This window comes from Beta vulgaris, chromosome 6, assembly GCF_026745355.1.
Source record: "Beta vulgaris subsp. vulgaris cultivar EL10 chromosome 6, EL10.2, whole genome shotgun sequence".
NCBI classification, from domain to species: Eukaryota; Viridiplantae; Streptophyta; class Magnoliopsida; order Caryophyllales; family Amaranthaceae; genus Beta; species Beta vulgaris.
Genome location: NC_079207.1, coordinates 558,156 through 584,917, shown reverse-complemented (window position 1 = coordinate 584,917; position 26,762 = coordinate 558,156). Strand labels below are relative to the sequence as shown.

The window sequence follows — 26,762 nt, the reverse complement described above, 5'->3', positions numbered from 1 at the left end:
CAATATTGTTTAAAATAGATGTTCATTTCTTTTTCTTTACAAGGCTTAATAAGTTCAGTTGAGTTCACATTCGTTAAATTAAGTTTATATAAGTCTAATTCTAGCAAGTTAAGAAAAATTCAGGTGAAGAAAATGCATCCTAAGGGAGAGGGAGAAATTGGATTGAAAATAAAGGAGATCGAAAGAGAAAAAAAAAAGCTTTTCTATGTTTGATAAAAAAATTATAAGAGATTTGTTTGGAAAGTGAGAAGAAATGAAAAGAAGTAGAAGAAAGAAAACCTAACATATCTCCCCTATCCTTTCCTCCCAAAATTGAAGAAATTTAGGAGGAAAGAAATAATTAAATAAATTTCTTCCTATTAACCAAACATGAGAAAGTTTAGTTTCCTTCTTTTCCATTCCTTTCTCATATCTTCTCTTCCCTTCATTTACTTAAAAAAAAATACCAAACACATTAAATCATTAAGATTTTATCATAATATAAATTTTTTTGCAGTTGTAGATGGGAATGTTACATACTGACATTACATTAATTAGAAGTTGTATAACTTGTCATCCAATGCCAAAAATAAATAAACCGTCGAAGATGACATCTAATGTGAACCAAAGATGAAAAAAAGGATACAAGTATGTTGTAAACTTAAACTATAACTCATTCACGCCTATACATATTACATAATATTTACAAAATCCAAACGACTTCTTTTGGTAGACTTGATAACTAGTATTCTGGACTACAAATTCAAAGTGCGACAAAGAGGTCATTCAGTCGCACCCATCCATAGGCACAGCGGTCTCTCAATTTCTGAGCTCTATCAGCCGCTAATTCAACACTGGGGCGAATTCTAATAAGCTCCTTTTCTAAGGGTAATCTTGCAGCAGCATCCACCTACAATTTACCCAGGAAAAGTGAATGAAATCCTCGTTTAGATAGCACCATAAAGACCTATAAACAGAAGACATACCTTTTCAACGCAACGAACAGTGTCCAGAGTATAACAGAAGTATGTGAGCTGCTTGTATAAATCCGCCTCTGAATACTGTAGATAGAAATCAATGCATTAGTGAGAAAATTGTATTTGGTATTCTGTACGCCACAACGTAAGATTGGCAAATGGAGCACCTTTCTCACAAGACGGCCATTACAACGAGGGTAGTTAGGACAGACAGTTCCCTTCTCACAATCACCTATAGCCCGCAAGTTTAAGCTACGAGTAGTGTACTTGCAAGTCTCATCATCACACTACAAGAAATACAAGCTTCAGATAGATCACAAAATCTATACAACAAATGTAGAAATTACCTAAAGGAGTATTACCGTCATTAGACCCTTGTAGTACGTTAAGATGAAGCCATGAGCTTGCCTCTTGACCTGGTAACATCAGAGGGTAATGTAATTAGTTCTACAAATGAGCTGGAAGGATCTTGGTGCTAGATTATCAGATGAAAAGGAGGAAATACATGCAGCCCATATAATGACTTAATACACATATGTGGACTGACCACTAAAAATCTAACATAAGCATACATTAGGATCAAGCTAAGTACAAAGCTTGGGTTATAAAGGTATAGAACTTTTGCAAACATCAGAAGAGATCAAGAGAAGCAAGATTGTGATAGGAACAAATTACTGTCTGCAACCTTGGATAGCAGAAACTCATTATATATACCAAATTTACAGAGATAAAAGACCATAAGTATCAAGTCACCTGATTGGCAATCATCGCAGGAGATAATCGACCAACATCTCCTTCCCCGGGACACTTGGGGCAACGCAAACTATGCCAGATATTGAAAGTGGATTCATCTGGCTGAACTTCATTAGACTTTTCTGCAATTGATTTACATAGGGAACTAAAGATGCTTGGGCAATCAAAAGTGCCAGAGCAGCTAGGGCAACATAACATTAAAGGTTGACAGCCTTGATATCTGCAGCCCACATTGATACACAATTAACTCAGTGACCATCAATCAGATCAATAATTTACTACCCAAGAAAGCAGAAGATGATCCCGTAGAAGATTAAAACAGTACTAGATGTGGTAACACTTTTTTTTCGTGTGTATATAGGGGAAGGGGTGTTGGACATTCGTTGATGTACTCATATTACCGTGGTTTACTAATAAATGAAATATTCACGACAGTCTAAACCAAATACTACGGCATCATTCACAGAAACTATAGGCTGCTTCACAAGAGACCACTAAAAAAGCCAAAAATCTTTACCTGTCTTCATCATCAACAGAACACAACAGTGTGCTGGAAGGATCATTGCTCGTGAAGTGGTTAGATTTACTTTGGAACTGAACAATATAAATTGAAAGTCAGTAAATGTGGAGCATAAGGCAAAATGCAAACCAAGAAGTCAATAATAGTGGACTTTCACCTTCGATGAATCAAGCCCTAGACAATCAGCCAGACGTGCAGGGTCTGTACCCTGGATGGATGCACATAAACGTGAAACCACTGGATGTATCTGCAAAGATATACTCAAGGCTTACAGACTGATGAGGGTTGTGAAAAGACAACGTTTTTTATTGAGGTAATATCAAAAGAAAACCTGTTGGGATAAATAATAATCAATGTCAATCATCCATTTAGAATTGTCACTATTCAATTCGTCAGGATGCCTAGCTCGCTGAGCAATACCACCAGAAGTCCCCAAACTAGTTCCCTGTTGAAACAGAAACCAACACAGTAAGCTGGCTTCCGCAGCACATACAACCATATCATGATGCACTTGCTGTTTCCAATTTAGTAACAATGGTAGATTAGACCAACCTGCTCAAAGCATATAATATAAGGAACAGTCTCTCCTGCAGAACACTCAGTAGAATAACCACTTTGTTTCCGTCTCAGTGCCACCTAGTTAAAGAATAAACAGTCAGGTTCAAGATACGAATCAGTATATAGTACATGGTTATTTAGGTACTAGATAGAAGACGTATTCGAACAATGGACCACAATCACCTGAACATGTGGTTGATTTTTGGCATCGGGATAAGCTTCAGGTGGTTTTGTCAATGACTTTCTTATAATATACTTTTCAACAGGTACTTCTCCCTTCCTCATCTCCTCTTGCACCTGTTGGTACCCACAAGTGCTTAGTTACTCGCTATGAAATCCTAGCCACACTCAGTTGCCTAGTTCACTGCCATATTAACATGGATCTATTTTTTAGGACTCCAGAACCAAACTTGAATCTTCATCCTTTGAGATGATAAATACTTTTTGAGTTTACAAAATTATACATCAGAGCTATGCTATCCTAATCCTTAATAAGAGACATCAACCATGTCAATACAGCCGTGAATCTGGATCCTAAATCTCTAATTTCCACATGATGTTTCTGTCAGTTTCATCATTGGCCAACAAAAAGTAAAAGAAGGTATTGCTTTACCTTCATAAGAGAACTATGTATAGACTCCACCACATCCTCACAGGATCTGCAAGGAATCATTTAGGAAAATAAGAGAACATAAAGGCTAATAAATCCCATCTGTGGAACTTGATAGCATGCAAATTTAAGAAAAGGGATGCTTAATGCCAAATATCGTACCCCCCGGAAAGTATCTGACTCAGACAAAAATCCCCAACTTCCTTTGATAACAAACTCCAATCACGACGTACCATATCAAGACCCTTTCGTTCAATTACCTGAAACAGCCATTTAGATTAACATCGACATACCGGAGCAGCCAGCTAGCCACACTACCAACTTTTCGAGAAGGTTGCTAGAGATACCTCATATGGTCTTCCATCCCTAAATTGCAATTTGACAGCTGCATATTTTTTCTTCTTGAGGAGCAGTATCCTCTTGTACAGCCCATCCAGATCAATTTCCAAACACCTATATTTCTTATTAACCTGAAGATAATGGAAGCCATCAGACTCAACTCCATGCTGGAAAGAAGACTAATTAAAACGCTAGCCAGAGAAGGTCAGAAAATTAACTTTACCTCTTGGATGACTTTCCCAGCTATGGCTTTAGCTTTTGCAATATCATCAAGCCCACTATATATCATTATTGAATCTGTATCACCATAGATAACCTTCCCAAGATGGAAAAATATCAGTACTTGTTAATTATGGCAGGACTGTGGTAAATGCAATAACACTAATGAGCTTTATTAACGGCCTAACCTCTAAGTTCAATGTGTTCTGCACTAGGTCAACAGTACTTTGCAAAATTTCTCTTCCCTGCATACCAATTGTGAATTTTGTCAATGGATGTTCAAAAAATATATAGTATAGCAGCTTCAGCAATACTGTAACGGAACATCTTACTTGTAGAGTTATAAGTTCTGCAAGGGGCTTTGCATAAAATCTTGAGTTGGAAAAACCCAGGCATCCATACATACTGCACAAGGTAAATAAAGTAAAGATAAAATGGCAAAGAAAGATATATAGAAAAAGCTTTCAGAGTAGAAAGAGAATTAACAAGAAACATCAACCTGTTTGCTGTGAGCTTAAGTGCTTGCTGCTGTATGTCAAACTGTTGGGCCTTGAGGCCTGATGCTGTCTTCAGCCAAGACTTCACCATTCTCCTCCTCTCAACCAGATTTTTTAGCAACTACGATAGAAAAAAAAAATTCTAAACAATAATGGAAGTGGAGAAAGCTTAGACAAACAATCTACCATCTTAAAGAATATAGTGAGGAAAGCAAGACCCAATTGTGCTTTGTGTGCCTCTGTTGCTGTCCAATATCCTCAAAAGAATAATGACACCAGAAGTAGGAGAGTTTAGCATTTCCATTGCCAAAGCATGCCATCCTTCAAAGCAGTGAAGTACTAAGGTGTAGAAAGTGGTGCTCATGCCTTGTGAGCTACAATAAGAGAAACCATAGTCTAGACTTTATCTTAATTTGATGCCCAACCTCTGACGATTATGTTTTCAGCACAGCTGTAACAGCATTTAATCCCCTGTGTCCTTTATTAACTGCTTGCGTATCTACACTATTAATGTATTTTTCTCAGACTATTCATATAATATCAAATGCTAAGGAAGTATGAGGTTTATATATGAGCAAAGATTTAATTTGTAGAGGAAAGATTTGCAAAGGAGGTAAAAGATATACTTAAGCGGAAAAAAACAATTTAAACCGGCCTCTTAATCTGTTTGATAGCTAATAAGCAGAGAATGAAGATTTCTGGTGGACATAATGTTGGCAAAGGCCCAAAAATAAAGGCAAATAAGAGAATGGCCCTTGAATATCTAGAATGATGCTCCAAGCAAAAAGCTCCATATTTTTGAAAAAGGATCACCATTTTGTTTTCAGAACCAAAAACTATGCCTTAGTAAGACTTTAATTTGCAAGACGCTGCCAGCTCTCACTGAACATCTGAAACACCATGACTAATTACTCCCAAGTAATTATAAAGGTAAGCAAAAGGTGTTCATTATCTCTGCATAATCTTGCTATTAGTTCAGTTGTATATATCAAGAACAGCAGTCTATAATTAAGCTTCACCTAGCCTCCTAGAGGATAATCGTAGATGCCAAACAAAAAGGCATGGAAAGCAGTAAGCATGCACATGTAGAAGGGTTTACAAGAAGAAACCAGTAATTTGATCACCAAAATATAAGTTCTAACGATATTCTTCTTTGGCTCATCGAGCTCACTCCATATAACTCCAAGGGACAAAAACTATCAGAAAAGTGAAAGTGAAGTACAGGGGCCTTATAGAAGGAAGAAAGAGCGTAAAAAAACAAGGAAAATACTGCATGAAAAAGGCTCTCAATCCATAATCCTCCATGATCATATTTCACTGACAAAACCCATCCTGCAATGACCAGGGCAAATGGCGGAAGAAATGAAAGCCTCCTGAGAGATAAACTTCTATGGAACCGCTCAACTAATGCTGCAACCTGATATTGCATCACATCTTGTGTGTAATAGTTTCTAGTCTGGACATATTACTCTATCCTGATGAAATCTGGCCCCAAGGGAAATCTTAGACACAAGATCATACAGATTATCATCTCCTAGCCAATAATGCAGTGCCATCACTTGAGGATGGGGTCGGGAAGGAAGCATATGCTTGCTGCTGTGTCTATTGACGAAGGCTGGGGCCGAGAACACCTAAAATATTGAGGTAGGGCCGCTGATATCGAAGGCCAAAAGGTAGGGTGGAGCTGTGGAGGTGCCCAGTCCCAACAAGAACTGCTGTCACCCCATAATTAACCCCAATATTGAGGTTGCTGCTACTGCCAATTTGTTTCCGAGCACTTTGATTATTATAGTTTCGGCTTCCTCTACCCTTCATACGGCACTGACACCACCCTTGTGCAGTTCCCAGCAAATTCGCTCAAGTCCATATGGTGTGTATAAAAGGCAATAGACATGCCTACTGTTATTACACGAATTGCACAATTGCCACAATACCTCTCTCTATATGGTATTATGCTCTTTAATAGGTTCCATGGCCCGATCTTGCAATAAGGGTACTTCATTACGATTAGAAGCAAACTTCTAAAAAAAGATTGTCATCCAGTGAAGTTATCAATAGAGGAAAAGAAATTGAACACAGCATCGACAAAAGCAGTGTTACAATTATTTAATAGCATATGTATCTTGAGAGAGATCAATGATTGTCTGATTCTAGCTGTTACAAGAGACTTCGAAGCCTGGGTGACCAAAAAGGAATTATATTGGCCTCAAATATCATAAGCGTAAGCAAATGTTATTGCTTCGGTCCTAAATCCACATTCCCCCCCCCCCTCTCCCTCCCTCCCTCCAATCAAATGGTCATGAAACTTTCCCTAGGTCTTCTAGTATACTGTACGAAAAGGCAGCACATAAATCCTCGTGAAAGAACAGAGCACGAGAAAGTAGCAAAAGTACACAAACAAAAGACATAGAGCAAGACAAGTCAATAAACACACACAAGAAAAGAATAAACAAATGAAATACAAGGAAAAAGAGAGAACTTTTAATCAAGACAATAAACTATACCTCAGGTAGAACTCCTGTTTTCCCAGAAGATGGTATACGTGGAACTGATCCATCAGGATATCTTTCAACTGTTGTAAAACAGATGTTGTACTCCTAACAGAATTCAATATTACTCATTAGACAATTTGCCTCATGAGAAGAGTAACACAAGGAAACACTAAGGAGAGATGTATAAAACCTGAATAATAGAAGGATAAAGACTATTGAAGTCCAGAAGAAGCACATATCTGTCATATAAACCTCTTTTAGGATCCAAAACCAATCCACCTGCATAAGCAGGACCTTTCTTTCCTTTCCCCTGATCTTCATGCGGAGCCTCATTCTCATTGTTTAAGTTATCCAAATCTTTATTATCACCGTTGTCCACTTTGCGTTTTGTCAATTTACTTTCCTTTCCACGAGAAGAATATTTGTCAGGAACAATATACTTCTTTGCATGAAAAGCGTGTAATAGAAGATACTCCACCCGTTGTGCTCTAGCTCCCTGAAAGCAGATAAATTATTCACATAAATTTCACATACAGAAAGGACACTCAGGAATATACAGTATAGTAAGTCATTTGAGCACTAACTTGTAGAGTCTTTCCCCAAAGGTTGCCACTGATATTAGTCAGTTGACGTGTAAGTGGAAGAATACTCAAGTGGAACATGAGTTCCATAGACAACCATGCATCTGTCTCATTGCATTCTATCTGGAAACACAAAAACATGTTAGGCATGAACGTGATGGTGAACAAGCCAGCTTTTAGCAAAAAAACATGATGGGGATACATTATTCTGATTTCTGAATTCATTTATTTTTTTGATAAACTTTCATATAGAAGTCTCCCAGGCCAGAATGATCATTGAAGATTCCTAAAACTTTACGCTCTAGAGGTCATAATGATGTACACAAAGGATATTAGGTTCTAGACTTCTTGCTTGCAAGTTTGCCTGGGACATTCAATTACAAACAACATTCAGAAGTGAATTTAACTATTCCTCGAAGTAGTTTTTTTTTTAATGGGGGCAATACATTCTCTTTAACAAGGTGCGACTTACTCCCAAGAATTAACAGTTCTAAAAGTAGAGGCAATCATGACTTACAAGATCCATAAGAGATTCAGCTGTTTGGTACATTGTGGGTAAATCTTTCGGTTCAATTTCCTTCCGATCCTTGTTCAGCTGTGTCTTTGCTAGCTGTGTCAGTGAGTAGCTCACCTGCACAACAAACTCTCAGTTACTAGTACTTTCATGTTCCTGTTACAGTTGACACCAAAATACTATACCTCCTTCAAGAGGTCTCGGGAGCACAAGTATGTGTCACATAAGAGGCGACCAGCAATACAAGAAATTATTCCTAGACTTGCTCCTGCTCCGAAAATGGTGCTTCCTTTTGTCAGCTTAGGCATTGTAGATCGCTTAAGACGACCTATTTTAGACCACATGCTGCTTGGTACTTTGCATGCCTGCAAAAAGTGGACAGAAGCAATTCAGGTTTCAGCATATAATTAGTAGCAAGACAAACTTCCAATCAAAATGCTTCAAGACTTCTACTATACAGGCCTTAAAAAAAAAAGACTTCTACTATATTCCAGATTGATATCCTTCCAGCCAGTTTTATGCATGAAAGACATGTTTCCATTATGGTAGGAATGCAACTTATACGCCATTCACTTAATATACTTCCTCCATTCTGTTTTAAATGAAAAGCAGAGCCTTAACACGAGGATTTAGGAGAGGAGAGAGAGAGAGAGATAGAAAGAAAGAAAAAGAGGGACCCATGTGATGAGGAGAGATAGAGAGAAGTGAATAGCACATAAAGTAATGTTCCACTTATTTTGAGACGGCCTAATATGGTAAGTGTTTCATTTATTTTAGAATAGAGAAAGTGTGTAGTTATGTGCACACCATCACTTGTCAATTTAAATACCACAGCAATACCTAACATCTATTCAAACTTTTGTAGGCAAGAGTAGCCCATCATCAAGTTAAATTCTGGCCTTTATTTGCTCCAAAGTGTTCTTTGTTCTTGATAGGTAATAAAGTACAACTTTGATAGAGATTAGGGACATACAGGGATTCTCAACCCTACACAAAAAGGAGGGCTTGCAACCCAAAAACACAACTTCCCAAGATACTAACATGTCTGCGATATCAAAACAACACATAGACCACACGACCTCAATCTATAAAACCATGCATGGTCTATCCACAATAACTGATGTTCATGTCAACGCGTGCTTAATCTAATTCTATATATCCTTAAAATATTTACATTTGATCTTGGAGTAGTCGGGTACCCCTCAAAATTCTATAGGTTCCTCTTCTTACAGATACACCACAAATAGTTTGATTTATGCTTTCCCTCCAAGTATACACCTACTAATCAACAAAGCTAGCTTACAAGTACATGTTCTCATTTCAATTCATGCATTGAGGGGGGGGGGGGGGCTTCTGGAAATACCAAGAACCTTATTGAAAGAGTTGTAGTGCAGGTATCTGCTATTGTACCCACCAGAACTCTATGGAGGAGAACATCTAAATCAAATCCAGAGATATTATGGCCCACAAGAACATCACTGTCCAACTTGTACATCTGTGTAATCAGACGGTTCAACAAAGCTCTTTCGCTGTCAGATGTAGCAAAATTAACAAATTAGAATACTCAATTTCCTTCAGTTAAACAATAAAATATTAACAAATGAGATGTAATTTCCCGAAAAAAAAAAAAAAAGCAGATGAGATATGAGCCTTCGCTTATTTATTTGTTCTAAAGAAAGTGCAATAAATTTAATAGTTAAAACAAGTTCACAACAGGGACATGCCTGCTTTCAGAAGCAAGTATGGTGCTTCCCGCCTTTGAATTCTTTTCTGCAGCTTCTTTAGCAAATCCCATTGGAAAGATACCATCAAGCTTCCTTACAACAGTAAAATGATTAAGCACACCAGGTCTCTTCCACTCTGAAGCCAGCATTGGAGTGTCAATCTGAAGATTAAATATAAGGTAAGTGAAGCATTCGGATCATATTTATGTGCTATATTTGAATTCTGAAGAAAAAAGTACTATGATATGAAATATTGCAAACAACACGTATATTGCAAGTTGGAAGTAAGATTGAGGCTCAGACAAAGATCAAACCACACCCTTCACCACCCCCACCCCCAAAAGAAGAAAGAAACTCACTGTTCTTATCGCCTATCTTCTCTTGTTAGTATAGTCCTAAGATCATATGAAAGAAAACCCAAAATGCATTATCTGTCTAAATTGAGTAAATATTGCAGCTTACTAATATCATTTTTTCACCCCTCCCCCCACTATACAAGCTAATTTATGTTAAAAGGTCTTGAATAGAATTTCACAGCCAAACATGGACCTATGGGAGAGAAAAGACTGTTGAGCAATGAGGTGTAAATCTAATTAAGGGATACAGTTAATCTAGAAGAACAAGAGCTCAGAAGTTTGTGGTAGTTTGGCTGACAGCTATGTCTTAACTCTTGAGTTACTTAACTAGCTTCTATAGAAACTGCATCTGTACATTACCCAAGCAATCATGAAATTATGGTTGAGTGTGCAAAGAAGTAAAGGAAAGATATAACAGCTTTATAGAGCAGCTCCCGTAATAAGAATCATCGCAAACATACCTTCACTTTACTACATGTGATAATGGATGCCGAAACAATTTCATTGACATTTTGTTTCTCATTGACGATTGTTTTCAAATTGATTGTTGTTACGATAACTGGAGGAATCTCTGCAGTGTTCTTGGTGGAAGTTGACACCTGGATGTCCTTCGGACAGTCAACAGCTATCTCAAATTTGCACCAGCTCACCTGCTCAAAAGCACCTCTTAGATATCAAACGCACATACACGCATGTTATAACCTCCCTGTATGGTGTTGCAAATCTCACCCGTTGATGAGAAGGGCAGCTAGAGAATTTAGATATTGACAACCACGATGGTCCTTTTATCTTCCTTTTGATCAAAAAGAGTTCCAGGGCACTGTCAATGAGGTACACATTCATTATTTCTTGCACACAATATAGACCAAAAAGAAAACACATAAGTAATATTCATTCAAATCATCAAGTTAAGGAGACAAAGCCATAGAGGCAGAAAAAAAAACTATGACACTTGTAACTGCTAACTATCAGGCCTTCAACAACTTAGACTGGTGAACATCAGAACTAAAAATTCAAATCACTTAATCTATATTTGGTAGTTCTGATTCTCTACTAGGTATTTTTGATGCTATGCTTGTAATCATTCTATATATTTAAATTTCATTGTCCCCTAATAAACAACCTCAAAAATCCAGTAATGCAAGTAGTTAATGTTCAGAACAAAAACAAAGGTGTCAAGAATAGGGACAAACATTGAGAACATCACGATCAAATACTTCACACTAGGATACCTCCTAATTTATATAGAAATAACTCCTAAACAGTATGCCAAGCTGTAGACCAGAATGAGCTTGTCATAATTCATAAAACACTGGGGTCTAATCTTTGGAATGAAGAGTCACTGGTTATCACTTGCCTTGACTGAGTCCCTAGCACTGCACAGAAAGTGTCTCCTGTAAGATCTGATGGTAGTGAAGGGTCCTGCGATTATAATTCAAATTCATATAAGTAACTGCATATTAAACTCAATCAAGAGAGTGAGACAAGTATGAGCTTTAAAAAAAAGGAACAAAAAAAGCATAAGGATATCTTAAAGGTGAACATAGAGTACCCAAAGTCCAAAATTTGCTAACATGTACTCGGAAAAAACAACGTTAACATGACAATATTTCCTCTCTCAAAATATATTAAAAAATAATATACACACAAGCACAATATTACCACAAGCATATTTAGGACGAAAAGATGGTTAGAAAATCCACGTAAAGAATAGTACCTTGAATGGATAATTGATCTTAAGAGCATAATTCTCCCCGTGAGGTATGTCAAAGCGCTCAAATGCATAACTCCTCTATACCAAGTTCCAACATTACAGAAGCAAGCAATTTTAATATATAACAACCAACACAAAAAAAATAAACTTGAATGTTCAAACAGAAATACAAATGTTAGATTGATCTTCCAGACCTTAACTGGCGCCATGCTAAATGTTGATACATTGAGGCCTACTAGATGTTTTGCAAATTCAGTTTTCAATCCTGATGCCACTTTCTAGTGAAAAACAAAAAAAAAAAAAAAAAAAAAAAAAAAGACGACAATTAACAAAACAACATAAGGGGGGAAAAGAAATTTACAACAACTGCAATTGGAGAATTAACTAACATGAAGTTTGGCGCGAAATTCTGCAGCTGAAATCTTATCATCAGCAACGTCCTTCTCCAGCTTCAAGACTTCCTCATTGTGAAATACAGAACTATTTGGGATAGCATACAAGCACCTCTGCATATTCTTTACAACAACACAGCAACTATGATATGCATTTCCTGCTTTAACCTAGCAAAAATATACCATATGATATGAATTATCAGTCATTCAACTTACACAAAACATACGAAAACATTAAAAAAGAGAGAAAATCAGACAGTAACTTACTTTACCGAATAGATATATTGTGCCAGGATTAGCACCATACATCTCTTCATATGCATCAAGTATATAAAAAGGCAATGATCCATCAGTCTCCAACACAAACTCCGGCTTCTCATCCGTTTCCATAACGGAACTTCTCTCGGCTGGCTTACACTCAGCACCATTTCCTTTCCCTGCATCGTTGATAGTTTTCCACTCCGCCGCAGCACTGAAAGACTGAACCTTTTCCTCCTTAATCTTGGCATTAAATGCAAAAACCTTGTGATCATCCTCCTTCAAATCTGAATCAACCTTACTCTCAACTACAACTGCCAATTTCTCTTCCTTATCATTCACACCATTAAAATCACCTTCACATTGCTTCAATTCATGATTCAAACCTAAATCATTGAAATCATCCCCCGCTTCTACAGCTACCTTATCATCAATTACCTCAACCTTTCGTGCTAAATCCGATGATAATAACCGATTATCATCTTCAACCTTCCTACAAGATTCACTAACATTAACCTTGTTGACACCTAACCCTAACCCTAACCCTAACCCTAAATTTTTCGATTTCGGTCTCCTCCTTCGCTCTCTATCCTCATCATCAAGCGCAAACTCCGCAATGACATCATCGACAACATTATCAGACGCCAACATCCCTTTCCCTTTCTCCTCACTCCTCTTCTTAAACACGGAAGTCGTAAACATCGACGAAATCCGTTGTTTCCCCATTAAAGCAGCAGCAGCAGAAAGAGCATTAGCAGTAGCAGAAGGTTTCTTCTCCTTCTCCGGCTTATCCGCCTTCTCTTTCTTCTTCCTCTTCAATCTATCTCCTCCTTCACCATCAAATTCTTCATCAGATGAAAATGAAACTCCTGCTTTAGTCCAATCCTCCTCCTCTCCATCATCGATGTATCCGTCCCCAGCCTCGCCGACAATGAAATCACTGAACTCTTCTCGGCGTTTAGCTACTAGGTCTTTGTACTCGTCTTCGTCTACGGTATCGTAGATTGGTGCATCCATTTTGATGTCGTATGAAGGACGACTTTCGCCATTGCGTAGAGCTTTTAGACGTTCTAGAGCTTGTGTTCTGGCGGTTAACGCTGCGTTTGATCCTCTGCTCCGCCGCCTCCCTGCCGCCATTGCCTGTTCTTCGTCCTCCATTTTTCTCTCTCTTCAGGAGTTGAGCTCAGTGTGTTTTCTGGTGTGTGTAATTTTCTGAATTTTAGAGTGATACTGTTTGTTAAATCAAAAATGTAGATATAAAGTAGAAATAGGCGGGAAGTTTTGGCGCCAAAGAAAATCGTGGGCTGGACTGGGGTGGGTTATAACAAGTCAGGCCTAAAGGTGATCATCAGCCGGGTCGGGCCATGGCAAAAAAATTCCCATTAGCCAGACCGGGCCAATTTTTGGCTTACTCAAAGCTAAAATAATTTGGGCCGGACTCGACCGAGGGTCAAAATATTCTACCCAAAATTGAGCCGGATCGGGACAAAATGATCACTCTAGTCAGACCCTTTTTGATGCTAGCCTATAGGAAACACCAACACATTGGCTGATAATACCCAGCATAATGTTAGGGTAAGGATCGAATCCTGACCTCAGAGGCTAAGGGGGAGCGTTCTACCCACTTGAATTAACTCCTATCCTTAAAGTGTTTTAAAATATGGTAAAATGGATATCATTGTATAAATCTCGACAAAAAAAAAAAAACTATTGATATTTTTAAATTTTTCATATTTGTATTCTTAAAATATGGCCGTTTTAATTTGACAATATATTTGTTACACAATTTTCCAGTACTTATTGGGTCCCATTTTTCTCATGACATAAATTTCTTTTGTTCACCATGTATAGAAAATGCTATATGCAACATATATCAAACCTTTTTTTCACCTTCTTTTTTCATTTTTAATAGTTTATTTCCAATGCTTCCTAATAATATTTAATGACAGCAAAACTAGACATTTTTTTATTACTATACTAGCCTTTATATACGCGCTATGCGTGCAAATTCGAAGGATAAGTAATAATTGCTTTGTAATTTGTTAGATGGGTTTTTCATTTTCTATTTTTAAATTATTAGAGTGGTAGGTGTTGTAATTTTCTTTATAGTTAGAGTCTTTTCTCCCCAACTTATTTTCAGTTCAGATCAGTTTAATTCAGTTTAGTTCAACTCTTGACAATACTTTTACTCTCACATATCACTATTCATTTCAGTTCAGTTCAATTCAGTTCAGTTCAGTTCAGTTCAGTCCAGCTGTTTTATGCCGAAGAGAACAGGCCCTTAGTAGTATGTTTGTCAAAAAGGTGGACAAGTCTTTAAGAGTTCCCATATAGTAGTACTAGCATTATATGCACGGGATGCGTGCTGCGGTATATTAACATCAAATTTAACACTAACTTAACAGTGTAATATTTATGGTGAATATTGATAAGTGTTATGATTTTTTTATTTGCATTGCTATACAAAAGACTATTTTTTTCCATAAAGGAATAAGTCGAGGTAGGATATGTTATCTTGTATTTCATTGAATATTCAACAACTCTCCTTTTAAATAATGATCTAGGCTATGTTATTTATTTATTTAAAAAGATGTATACTTTATACTTTATAGGCGTATTAGTTCAATTTAATTTTAATGGGTAATAGAGGTTTTTAGGCATACTATGGTGAGTAGTGATTCAATTAAAAAGAATTATAAATTTATATTATCAAATGATATATGTTTATATCTTTAGCTATTTATTATCCCAACTGATTGTGAGCCCCAAGTAATTTAAAAAATAAATATTCCCTAATTAAGTTTCTTAATTCTTTTATGATTTCTTGATGCATGTTACTTGAAATTCTTGTTGTAATTGAGAGTTCCGATAGTAAGATCGAATCTCTGTAAATATTTATTTTTGTAATTGTGTGAGAAATATTCAATCATCAATTTATGTTTTCAACTATGAGTTTCCTCTTTTTACACATTTGTACGTGTTTCTTTTTTGGTAATGTAGAACTTTCTTTGTTATCCATATTTGTAATTGAGGAAAGGATTAAGAAAATTTGTTCTTTATAACTTCCCCCTTGGTTTATACTTCATCCGTTTCACAATAAGTGAAATATAGATAAAGTGGGGAGTTATCAAGAAATTTAAAGAGAGAAAGTTGGGACCATAATAAAGTACTCCCTCTGTTTTTTTTTATCTTTCTCACTTAGAATCTTGACACTATTCATGCATAGAGAGAATCTTCTCAAATGTTCTCAATTTATAAGAAAAAACATAGTCATGTGGGGTCTTGTTTGATTCGTCTCAATTAGTACTTTATTAAAATTCAATCGTTATAATTTTTACTAATATATAATGAAAGATATTTAAGTTTTAAAACGTGCATTGGCAAACGTGCAAAGTCAAAGTAGGAATGATAAAAAAAAACAGAGGGAGTAGAGTGGAGACGTATGGAAGTTGTGGTCCCCTCCTACTTTTTGGTGATATATTTGTAATAGGAGTGGACTTTTTTACTATTTGGAGCTTGGTTTTATTTATTGTGATTATTCCAATTTTCAAATAAGGAAAGTGTTTCACTTATTGTAAAACAGAGTAAGTAATAGAGATAATAGAGATTTATTGTCGTTCTTGTTACATTTTTCCACGCCAAGTACATATTTTGGATGACCTTTGTTTATTAAAAGTGTTTAGTGATGGCCACTGGTACGGGCCGGGCGAGCCGGACCGTGGGCTGTAGCGGGTTGGGCCGAGATTTCACGACCCAAGATCGGACCGTGAAATTTATGGGTTGGGCGGGTTGGTCCGCGGGCTGAAAAATCTTGGCCCACACCGGTCTGTTACCGGATTTCACGGTTCGAGAAGCGGTTTTGGCAGTTTGTGGGATTAGTGGGCTGGACTTGGCTGGCGGGCCGGCATGAGATTTTTTTTTTCAAAATTATTTAATCATTGAAAATTTTCATTATTGTTACATAAAATCTTTAAAATAAATTAAAATATATACGATTATTAATATTAATGAATAATTTTATTATTTTAAAATTTGATTAAATTATAATACATGCAATTTGATTAAAATACATACAATTTGATTAAAATATACACAATTTGGTTCAATATTTACTTGGACTAGGCTGGTCCCGTTCATGGTCCGGACGAGACCGGTTTTGTGGTCCGAGCTGGACAATTTTAGTAGAAGGTTTTAGTGGGTTGGGCTCAAGGAATTTGGCCCACGACCCACCCACCAATTTCACGATTCAAACTGAACTGGACTAGACTTTTCGCGAGCCTGACCCACGTGGCCTACGAGGTGGGCTGGGTTGGATTGGCCTGCACCATTGGCCATCTCTAGAACTTCCACTTCCACCCATGTAAGTTGGAGGTTATAAAGTGAATTATACCAGGGCAATACTGTCAAGAGTTATTGAAGGATCTGAAAAACATAATAGCACTGCTGAATTGAAGCAATTGTTGGGCACTAGGTACTACATGGCTTTCCTGCATTCAATTGGTGGGACGAAGAAAAGATCGAAGGAGATGATGCTGTAATTCAACACCACAAGTCTTAACATGAAACAAGGCAAAGTAGTTCTTTTGAAATTTCATAAAGACTATCCACATGATTCTGAATTCTCCTTGACCAACAATAACATCAAAGCAATAATCTATTCTTGGTAAGTGATGTTTAATATTGACAAGTTGCTGGAGTAACTTCTAATCTTATAAAATGATTTATTCTCTCCTCTTTCTCCAATGTGAAACACTCGCAAGTGAATATTTAATAAGTTTCAACCGTTTGTAAGTTAATTTAACTCATGAGACAGTGTGCGAATGCAGGAAATATTTGGTGCTGGCACTGAAACATCTTCAACAACAATAGAATGGGTCATGGGCTCATGGCATGGCAAAGTTAATAAAGAACCCAATGGAAATCTAATCTGAATCCAGACAGATTTTGAGGCCTTTGATACGATCCACTCAGACTTCATCAGTGGCCACTTGTTTGTTTGTGTAACACTGAAACTTTACGAAATTTATGAGTTAATAGCCTATTTAGTTTATTTTGTTTTGGAGTGTGGTGTTTAATAGTGCCTGTCTCTTTGTCTAGTTGTTGTCTCTGTGTTGGTGGCAGTTGGCCACACAACTCTAGGATTATAGTTTTTGGTTATGAAATGACCATCACTTTGTTCTTTTTCGATAGCGAAAGTCACACTGACAAATAATATACTTCCTCCGTTTCAAAATAGATGCTATATTGTTGACTTTTCCACTATTCATGAATGAGGTTTGACCATGCATTATTTACTATTAGGTATAATCAAATGTTATAATGTAATATGTTGTTGGATTTGTCTTAATGTATATTTTCAGAAAATTAAAATTTTATACTTTACTCTAATACATAATTAAAGATGTTAGTAGTCAAAGTAGTGCCTCGACAAGCGTTTTAGTCAACAATGTACCATCTATTTTGAAACGGAGGAAGTAGATGAAATTTGACCCAGATTTTAGTAACACTTCTTAAAATTTCATCCAACTAAGCTTGATATTCACATCACTTTGGTAAATATAGTTTTCTTGGGAGAAAAGGTGGTGCTTATACTAAACCATGGACAAAGAGTCCATTAAAACATAAGGAGCAACTTTAATCGGTCAATGGAACTCTCATATTTTTTCAACACTAAACGGAATGACTCTAGTTAGGTTATGGGCGATAAAATTACTATTCAACCACATGGGACCACCTAATAGAAAGAAAACTAGTATTTTGACACGTACGATGCTCCAAACAGTTACAATTATCAAATATATTATTATTCATAATTGATTTTATTAGCTTTCTGTAAATTTCTTTCTAATGCGAAATTGGAAAATAGACGTTATGGTATGATATGTTGTTTTAGAAAAAAAAAACTTTCAAGGAATTGGGGATAAAATAACAATGTCAATTAAATTGAGGTAAGAGAATGTTCTTACATTAATTATAGTGCTAGAGATCAAGAAGTTTATTTATTGTCTTTATAGTTACGTATAATTATAAGACTTTATTATGTTTTACTTTAAAACAATAAACATTGATATTATAGTAGATTGGTGGTTAAACTCTCACATCTCATTTCAGAGGTCATGTGTTCGATACCTACTAGCTACACATTGTTAATACTTCCTCCGTTCCGTTTTAAATGAGACGTATGCACTTCGCACTAGGATTTATGAGATTAGAGAGATAGAGAGAAAGAAAAAGAGGGACCCATTCGACGAGAAGAGATATAGAGAGAAGTGAATATCAAATAAGGTAATGTTTCATTTATTTTGAAACAATCTAAAATAATGGTTTGTGTTTTATTTATTTTAGAACGGAGGAAGTATTTTTTAATAAGATTATAAACATGTTTATTAGAAGCTTGAGAAGAGTGACACATGACACCATTTCTTTGAAAGGAAAGTCCTTTAATACATTTGTATAGATATTTGCTTGACAAAGGAGCATCGGCTAAAATCACATCAATTTTCGAGAAATAAATAGCTCCCTTAGAGAGGCGGTTAACGAAAGCCTAACCATCAGATTCAAATGACTCGTTAGAATAAAAAAAAGTATAATTTTTCTAGAGATATCATGTTTCTTTTTTAGCGGAGAAGATAGGGCAAGGTAATGATGTTTTTATTTCAGTAAAAATCTTATATGGACCTGGTCGACACTAAATTAGTGTGGACCTAATGCTGATTCATGTGATTTGTGAAAAAAAAGGTTACTATGTCACAAACTGAAAATTTCATCATGATAAATTAATGTAAGAAAGATTGACTATAAAAAAAAAACGGTTACTATGATAGAAAATAATTGTCTAGTGTAACTTAAGATTTTTAAAAGATTACTATATAGAAAAAAGAATTACTATATTAAATAAGTGGCTTTGGTCCACACTAGCTCTTTATTTTATCATATGCCTTCATTAAATATATTAAAGGTCAATAATTATTAATTTAGGAGGAATTTGCCACTTTTCAAAAGAAAATTCCCAGATTTTCTTAATTATTTCACTAAACTTTTAAATATATGCAATCATACAATCCTTAAGCCATCCCCATTCCCCACCACTCTAAAACAGATTGCTAGTTTACTACTCTCCAATTTTTCTAGAACAAAGGCCATATAGAAACAAAATATATTATGGAATAAATAAAGGCCATGGAGAAACAAAAGATATTATGTGTAAGTGTAACTAATCATGCAATTTCAAATGAGGCCCTTACTTCCTTTGTCATATAGAAGTATATGATTTTTCCCGGTTGTCTCTTTAAAAAGATATTTGATGTGCAAATTTAATATACTGCTTAAAAAAGTACGTACATAGCTTCACACCCGAAAAGCACCGACGCCAATGAAAACAGGCATAATAAACATGCTCGCCAAAGCCCAAAGACGATATACATTGTTTGTGAGCTGTAAGTCCGATATTGACCGTATCAGATGGACTTTTTTCCACTAGTGGGGGTGTATTCTGAAAATGCCTCTATGATGCTTAAGTCAGTAAAGGAAATCGATAGCTCTCATGTACTGCTTATTTATGATGGAAATATGAATTAGATCATGAATTATTTATAGTGGCCGGGAGTGTCTCATTATCATTGCGACACTTCCTTATTGGCTCTATGCATCTAGCCCATGAATCATGTCCAGTGTAATGTGTCAAGCTCAGACCTAATATACATGGCCTATAAACATTCCTCCCGTATCCTCTGGATGAGACCGGTATGTATGGGTCATTTCCTAGAATCAAGACCGATATCTTGACAAAGTACTCATGACGATTTAGACGGTCTAACAATCCGGTAGGGAGTTTAGACAACCCCCATATAAAATAGTTCAAAAATAATACTCCCCCGTTTTTTTTAATTTACGCACTTCACTTTGGAGGAAAAACAAGGAGAAAGTACAAAAGTACGAGAGAAAAACTCAAAAGGTGGAGAGAGAAACTAAAAGGTGGATTAAAATATTAAAAAGTGAATGATATGAATGAGAAAATAAGATAAAGTAGATGAAACATATTAACAAGAACAAAACAGACAACAAAATAGATAGATTAAAAAGAAACGAAGTAAATTTAAACTCCGAAAAAATCACTATGCCACAGTGCGCAATCATAATTTAATTGTTGCACTTAAAAGTTTCCCAAGCATGACAAACTGAACAAGATATTTTTAAATATAGTATATAATTCCTTCAAAAAGAAAAATAGTATAAAATCTATGTGATGGTTACAAGAAACAGCCAGCCATAAGTATGATAGTAATACCGTGCGAAAAATGAAAATTACAGAGAAGATTTTTTGGGTGCAAAAAGAATGAAGAAAAAGATGGTAGTAAATACAAAAACCGAAACTTTTGGTATGTTGGTGATGTTTCTTTTTACTCCCAGGTTGAAATAAAATAAAATGAATAAATAGTAGTATATAAGAACATCAACCTTAGTAAGGGTGAGGACTTGAGGAGTTAGCTCATGTGGTAATGATCATCTGATCCTTAAGGTCAGGGGTTCGATCCTTACCCCCAGCATTATGTTGGGGTATTTCCTTAGCATGCTTTGCATGCTTTATCAGCCAATGTGCTAGTAGTTCCTACAAGGCTAATAGCCTTGTTAGGGGTTAACCCTTGGGCTGACTTAATTTCCCAATAATAATAAAAAAAATCAACCTTAGTTAAAAACAGTATTTGACGAAGCGTGGTTGCGTAGCAAAACCCAGAACCTTTATTTGATCGTAACTGCCGGGGAAAGCTCATGGCGCATTAATAGCTCAAACACCAACCAAGCACGACATTTTTTATTACATTATTTATGTGTTTAATGTACCTTTATGTTTTTTCTGGCACCACTTTCATTATGTATTAATTCAGTAACCATATTAAAAACTTTCCTTAATGATAATATCATGTCAAGCTACAATATAATACTTCCTCCGTTTCTTAATAAGTACAACATAGAGAAAGTGGGGGAATACCAAGGAACGTAGAGAGAGAAAGTTGGGACCACAATAAAGTAGAGTAATTCAAGTGATGAAACAAATAAGTTGTGGTCCCCTCTTGCTTTTTGGTGGCATATTTGTAGTAATATTGAACTTTTTTTGCCATTTTGAGCTTGGTTGCACTTATTGTGACTATTCCAAATAAGGGAAATGTTGCACTTATTAAGAAGCGGAGGTAGTATAAACAAGTAACATATATTTTTATTTAAGTATATTTCAAAATACTTGAAACATATTTTCTCCGTCTCTTTTACTTGCAATATTTGAGTTTGTACAAGGATGAAGTATATGAGAGAGATAAAAAAAAGAACTACGTGTTCGGCACAAGCTTTTTAAGTAGCTTTTAGTGTCTTGACTAGGTCAAAACACTAATTAGAAAAATAAGAGTGTTTGACAAGGTAGTGGTGTAAGTAGCTTTTAGTGGTACAAGTAGTGTTTGTCAAAAGCTACAATTTGTAGCTTTTGGTAGCTTTTAGTGATGTATAAATTATATGTTGAAGCTTTATTTGAATTTTTAACTAGTTATTCTTAAACAGCTTCTTTTACTGAACATCAATATTTTACACCGCTACTTGGATAGCTAACATCTAACAGCTACACACCAACCACTAACAGCTACCAGCACATCTAACAGCTACCAGCACAGCTAAAAGCTATCACCACAGCTACTGTTGCCGAACACACCCGTAATAAGAGAGAAAAACAGAGAATATATTACTAAAAATAGAAACGTTGCAAGTAATAAGAAAGTACCAAAAGTGAAAAACGTTGTACTTTTTTTAAGGAGGAAGTATTAGATAAAATCTTCTTACTCCCCCGTCCCACAATAGTTAGAACATTTTCCTTTTACGTTTGTTACATAAACACTTCCCACTTTAGCATGATTTCGTTATTACTATATTATTTTTTTCACACTCCTTTGACCCACCCTCTACATTTTACCTATAAAAGGTTACCTGACTTTCTCTGTAATCTAATAAAAATATTCCACCAACTCCTATCACATCAAATTTTTAAATAAAATAACATTTGATCTCTAAAAAAAATTGATAGCCATACCATTTAAGTATTATCTTAAAAACGTGTCTCAACAAGTGTTCAATTCTTTTTGAGACAGAGGGATTCAGAATCAGACCAGTCATGTTTCATTGTTTCACTTCCCCTACTCCTCTTTGGTTCATGTATCAATTTTTTTTTATGTTACAAGTATTATAATGGAAGATTGTACAATTAATCATACAAGTTACATACTTCCTCCGTTCTGTTTTAAATGAAACGTTTGCTTTTTCACGCAACCCAACACGCTTCTTCAATCATTAATATCTTTAGTTGTGCACACATAAAAAATATAAAAAAGTTATAATTGATAGTATGCATCGAGACGAATCTAACAAGATCCCACTTGACTATGTTTTTCTTTATATAATGGCGATAAATTGGAGTCAAAATTGATCAATGAATAGTGTTATTTCGCACAATGTTTCATTTAAAACAGAATGGAGGAAGTATAATAATTCTGGTTTGTAAACCTTTTTGATTACTTGTAGGTGATAAATGGTAATAATCACAAATATGAGGAGAGATACGTTTTGTTTGGTCAATATAGATTCTACTAGATTAACGGGACACACACACATTTGTTTATTTTATTTATACCTCTACTAACTTCTTTGATTCAGTTATGTTTAATTAAATTTCACTGTTCCTCCGCAAAACCAGTGGAAAATGTCACCATCACTTAATCAACTAAATTTTCTTCACCAAATCACCACTCCATCTTTTCAACAAAAACCCACTTGTGTTATTTTCTTTTTAAGCTCACACCCACCTTCTTCTTCTTCTCTCTTTCCTACTTCAACTTTTATACAAGTATATTGAAGGGAATGCACACCAGGTGTTCGATGAATTGTTTCTGAACATAAAAAAGCTTGAAAATTTAAGTTTTAATGGAGGACCAACTCTCTAAACAAACATCAGTTTTTGGGATACGATTATGGGTTGTAGTTGGAATTGCTGTAGGAGCTGCCATTGTTGTCTTTCTTTTCCTTATGTCTCTTTGGCTCATCTCAAAACGCAACACTAACAAGTCAAAACGCAAGACAGAATCTCAAATACCCACCACAAATACAACAACAATAATCCCAGTTTTATCAAAAGAAATTCAAGAGATTACTACTGTTGCTAAACAATCCGACCCGTTAAATGACCCGAATAGAATTATGGGTGCTGAGAATCAAGCTTTGATTATGAAAGCAGGTGGTGAAGAAAGGATCCAAATTGAGATCATGGGTCAGAATAAATTGGGCGGGTCATCGTCGGTGGGTCGGAATTTGGTGGATCATCCGGGCCCAAATGTGGTTCCTGAGGTTTCTCATTTGGGTTGGGGTCGTTGGTATACTCTTAGAGAGTTAGAGGTTGCTACAAATGAGTTTTCTGACCAAAATGTCATTGGTGAAGGTGGTTATGGTATTGTTTATTATGGGGTTTTAGATGATAATACCCAAATTGCTGTCAAAAACTTGCTCAATAACAAGTGAGTGTTTTAATGTTACTACTAGTTTCTTACTTTATTTGGTTGATTTACATTTATAACTTGTTGGGTGAATGCATGTCTTTGGGAAATTTGTTGCATTCAGTGTGTAGTGTTTTTATTTATTTGGGGTGTTGGAGAGTGACTAAGTGCACTGATGTAGACGAGATTCGATCCTAGGTCCTATATACTACCTCCCACTAGACTAGATGATTGAAATCCATTATAGTCAGTGCTTAGTGATTGCTTACTAATTAATTCCTAGTTGCTGGAGTGGTTGTAGGAGGTTAGGTTTTGTATATTTGGGGTTTTGCTGTTTTTGTTAATTGTATTTATTGGAAGTTGGAACTTTGTTGTTAGATTTGTAAATTGATTATTTTGCTGTTTATCATTCAATTGAGTTACTGCTTGAATTTGATTATCAGGGGACAAGCTGAGAAAGAATTTAAGGTTGAAGTGGAAGCGATTGGAAGAGTTCGGCATAAGTGCTTAGTTAAATTGTTAGGTTATTGTGCTGAAGGAGCACAAAGGTACTATATCTGTTGATTATTAAGTTTTCACTACTGATTTCGAGGGTATTCTTATCGTCGTTCTGAAATGTAACTGCTCATTTCGTGTAGGATGCTTGTTTATGAGTATGTAGATAATGGAAACTTGGAACAATGGCTTCATGGGGATGTAGGTCCTTGTAGTCCTCTTACATGGGAGATCAGAATGAACATCATCCTGTGTACAGCAAAAGGGTATAATCTTGTTTACTACTCCACATGTTTTTATGCTTTCTGCTTGTGTTGTGGCATTTCAGTGCTATAAGTTGGCCGCTAAATGACATTTGCAGGCTAACTTATCTTCACGAAGGACTTGAACCTAAGGTTGTTCACCGGGACATAAAGTCAAGCAACATATTGCTTGATAAGCAGTGGAATGCTAAGGTTTCTGATTTTGGGCTTGCAAAGCTTCTTGGCCCGGAGCATAGCTACGTAACAACTCGTGTAATGGGAACATTTGGGTATGCAGTTACTTGCCTGTTGACTTGTTTTGATACAAGCGTCTCAATATGTGCTAATTCTGAAGTATAATCTATTTGTAGCTATGTCGCCCCGGAGTATGCAAGTACAGGAATGTTGAATGAAAGGAATGATGTTTATAGTTTCGGGATCCTCATTATGGAAATTATCTCTGGTAGAAGCCCAGTTGACTATAGCCGGCCTCCAGCAGAGGTGATAGATCTCCACTGATTTCTCTGTACTTCAAACACTTTCCATATCTGTCTTTCATCTTATTGAACTTTTGAAATTCAGGTGAACTTAGTTGACTGGCTTAAGATGATGGTTACAAATAGGAATCCAGAGGGAGTGGTGGATCCAAAGCTATCTGAGAAACCAGGCTCCAGATCACTCAAGAAAACTCTGCTGGTAGCCTTGCGCTGTGTTGATCCCAGTGCACAAAAGAGGCCAAAAATGGGACAAGTTGTACATATGCTTGAAGCCGAACAAGATTCTTCCTTTAGAGATGTATGCATCCTGAACTATATCTTTTTCTTGTTTGGGTTTTCGATTATCTGTACATCGTGTGATACAAAGCTGGGAAGCTCTATTGTATGCGAAACCTTTTTGAGACCGGCATTTCAGTAACTGACACTGAGAAACGCGTTTCAAAACGCTAGAAACTGTCCGGAAGATAAATAAATGTAGTATCAATACAGGTTCAAATTTTAGATTCAATGGTTAACAGATTAATTGATGGAGAAAAATTATGACACCTTGGCCGGGGGTTTCGACAACTGAAGTAGGCAGCTCCGATAATTAACTTCTTCTCATAAGCAATTTTTTTCCAAAAAATATATTGGAAATTAACGTTGCCTAATTTGAGAATTTGTGTTTTCTTGTTTCCCCATTTTCCTTTCCGTTTTCGTGCAACACAGGCTGTAAGTGGATTTAAAATAATACACCATCTGTCCATCCATTGATGATAGGAAGAAAGCACTCTAATCTGTTAAGTTTCATTTTTCATTCCACATTTCCACTGCAAGTTTGTTTGATTTGTTTGTCATTCTAACATCTCAGGATCGAACACGAACATTGATGATAGGAAGAAAACACTCTATTCTGTTAAGTTTCATTTTTCATTCCACTGCAAGTTTGTTTTATTTGTTTGTCATTCTAACATCTCAGGATCGAACACGAACATCAGTAAGGACACAAATTGAGAGTCAAAAAGAAGCATCGGGACCAAAGCAGGCGAACGAGTAGTGAACAAAAAGTGAGGTAGATTTCTGAATTATTCTTTTGCAAGTCTCCAACACGGGAAAGCATGAATCTTTTGCCAAAATGAAACGTATGGAAGTTTCATTCGTCGTGCCAATTTTTTTTTTTTAGTGTTGCAGTGGCCAGTTCATTCAAGGTGTCAAATTTTTTCACATATCTTTTGTAAGCCATCTTGCCTATTCTCTTCTAAAAGGGATCTTCTCCTACCTTTCTTTACACTTATTTGAGTAGCATCAATTCTATATAGACAAGTTTTGTAAAGTGAATCTTAAGTGATGCTAGTGCTTTAGAGCTGTTAAAATTGATGGATCTGGCATACTTAAAGATATCTATCTCATAATTTTTTTTACAAGATCCTTATATCATGTCAATTGTTCTTTGTAATAGATTATATAATATACACTTTTATAATGTATGGTAATTGGTATGATACAATAATGAAAAGAATTTATATGTTGCCCCTCTTGGC

General features: G+C 35.9%; 2 protein-coding genes across 3 annotated transcripts; one reads left to right on the top strand and one right to left on the bottom strand.

Annotated features, from left to right (window-relative positions):
• Nucleotides 1–454: 454 nt before the first annotated feature.
• On the bottom strand, nucleotides 455–13,692 carry LOC104884463 (DNA polymerase alpha catalytic subunit). Its single transcript, XM_010669111.4, has 31 exons — nucleotides 12,493–13,692; nucleotides 12,223–12,393; nucleotides 12,028–12,111; nucleotides 11,837–11,911; nucleotides 11,477–11,541; nucleotides 10,849–10,939; nucleotides 10,581–10,769; nucleotides 9,764–9,924; nucleotides 9,454–9,568; nucleotides 8,225–8,404; nucleotides 8,043–8,156; nucleotides 7,529–7,648; nucleotides 7,135–7,440; nucleotides 6,957–7,049; nucleotides 4,455–4,573; nucleotides 4,288–4,360; nucleotides 4,144–4,200; nucleotides 3,960–4,052; nucleotides 3,745–3,867; nucleotides 3,560–3,657; nucleotides 3,401–3,446; nucleotides 2,971–3,084; nucleotides 2,782–2,865; nucleotides 2,561–2,674; nucleotides 2,387–2,476; nucleotides 2,227–2,303; nucleotides 1,710–1,929; nucleotides 1,319–1,372; nucleotides 1,124–1,243; nucleotides 966–1,040; nucleotides 455–889 (listed from the first exon to the last, which is right to left on the bottom strand). The coding sequence occupies exons 1-31, from the start codon at nucleotides 13,639–13,641 to the stop codon at nucleotides 743–745; spliced, it is 4,617 nt and encodes a 1,538-aa protein (XP_010667413.2). The 5' UTR covers nucleotides 13,642–13,692; the 3' UTR covers nucleotides 455–742.
• Nucleotides 13,693–23,177: 9,485 nt separating this feature from the next.
• Nucleotides 23,178–26,762, top strand: LOC104884462 (probable serine/threonine-protein kinase At1g01540). 2 transcript variants are annotated; one of them, XM_048646310.2, is made up of 7 exons: nucleotides 23,178–24,029; nucleotides 24,452–24,556; nucleotides 24,647–24,769; nucleotides 24,865–25,035; nucleotides 25,117–25,246; nucleotides 25,328–25,540; nucleotides 26,093–26,762. In XM_048646310.2, the coding sequence occupies exons 1-7, from the start codon at nucleotides 23,443–23,445 to the stop codon at nucleotides 26,276–26,278; spliced, it is 1,515 nt and encodes a 504-aa protein (XP_048502267.1). In that variant the 5' UTR covers nucleotides 23,178–23,442; the 3' UTR covers nucleotides 26,279–26,762. The 2 variants fall into 2 exon arrangements, with proteins under 2 accessions (XP_048502267.1, XP_057252007.1); XM_057396024.1 differs by having other exon boundaries at nucleotides 23,200–24,029; nucleotides 26,201–26,762.

What these genes read in the sequence shown, in the direction of transcription:
- LOC104884463 (XM_010669111.4), bottom strand. Translation starts at nt 13,641, where the DNA reads ATGGAGGACGAAGAACAGGCAATGGCGGCAGGGAGGCGGCGGAGCAGA. An exon ending in AATTTCGCGCCAAACTTCAT is followed by an intron (nt 12,112 to 12,222) that starts GTTAGTTAATTC and finishes GTTTTTCACTAG; the next exon opens with AAAGTGGCATCAGGATTGAA. An exon ending in CTGAATCTCTTATGGATCTT is followed by an intron (nt 7,649 to 8,042) that starts GTAAGTCATGAT and finishes TTGTGTTTCCAG; the next exon opens with ATAGAATGCAATGAGACAGA.
- LOC104884462 (XM_048646310.2), top strand. Translation starts at nt 23,443, where the DNA reads ATGGAGGACCAACTCTCTAAACAAACATCAGTTTTTGGGATACGATTA. An exon ending in AAAAACTTGCTCAATAACAA is followed by an intron (nt 24,030 to 24,451) that starts GTGAGTGTTTTA and finishes TTTGATTATCAG; the next exon opens with GGGACAAGCTGAGAAAGAAT. An exon ending in AAGATTCTTCCTTTAGAGAT is followed by an intron (nt 25,541 to 26,092) that starts GTATGCATCCTG and finishes CTAACATCTCAG; the next exon opens with GATCGAACACGAACATTGAT.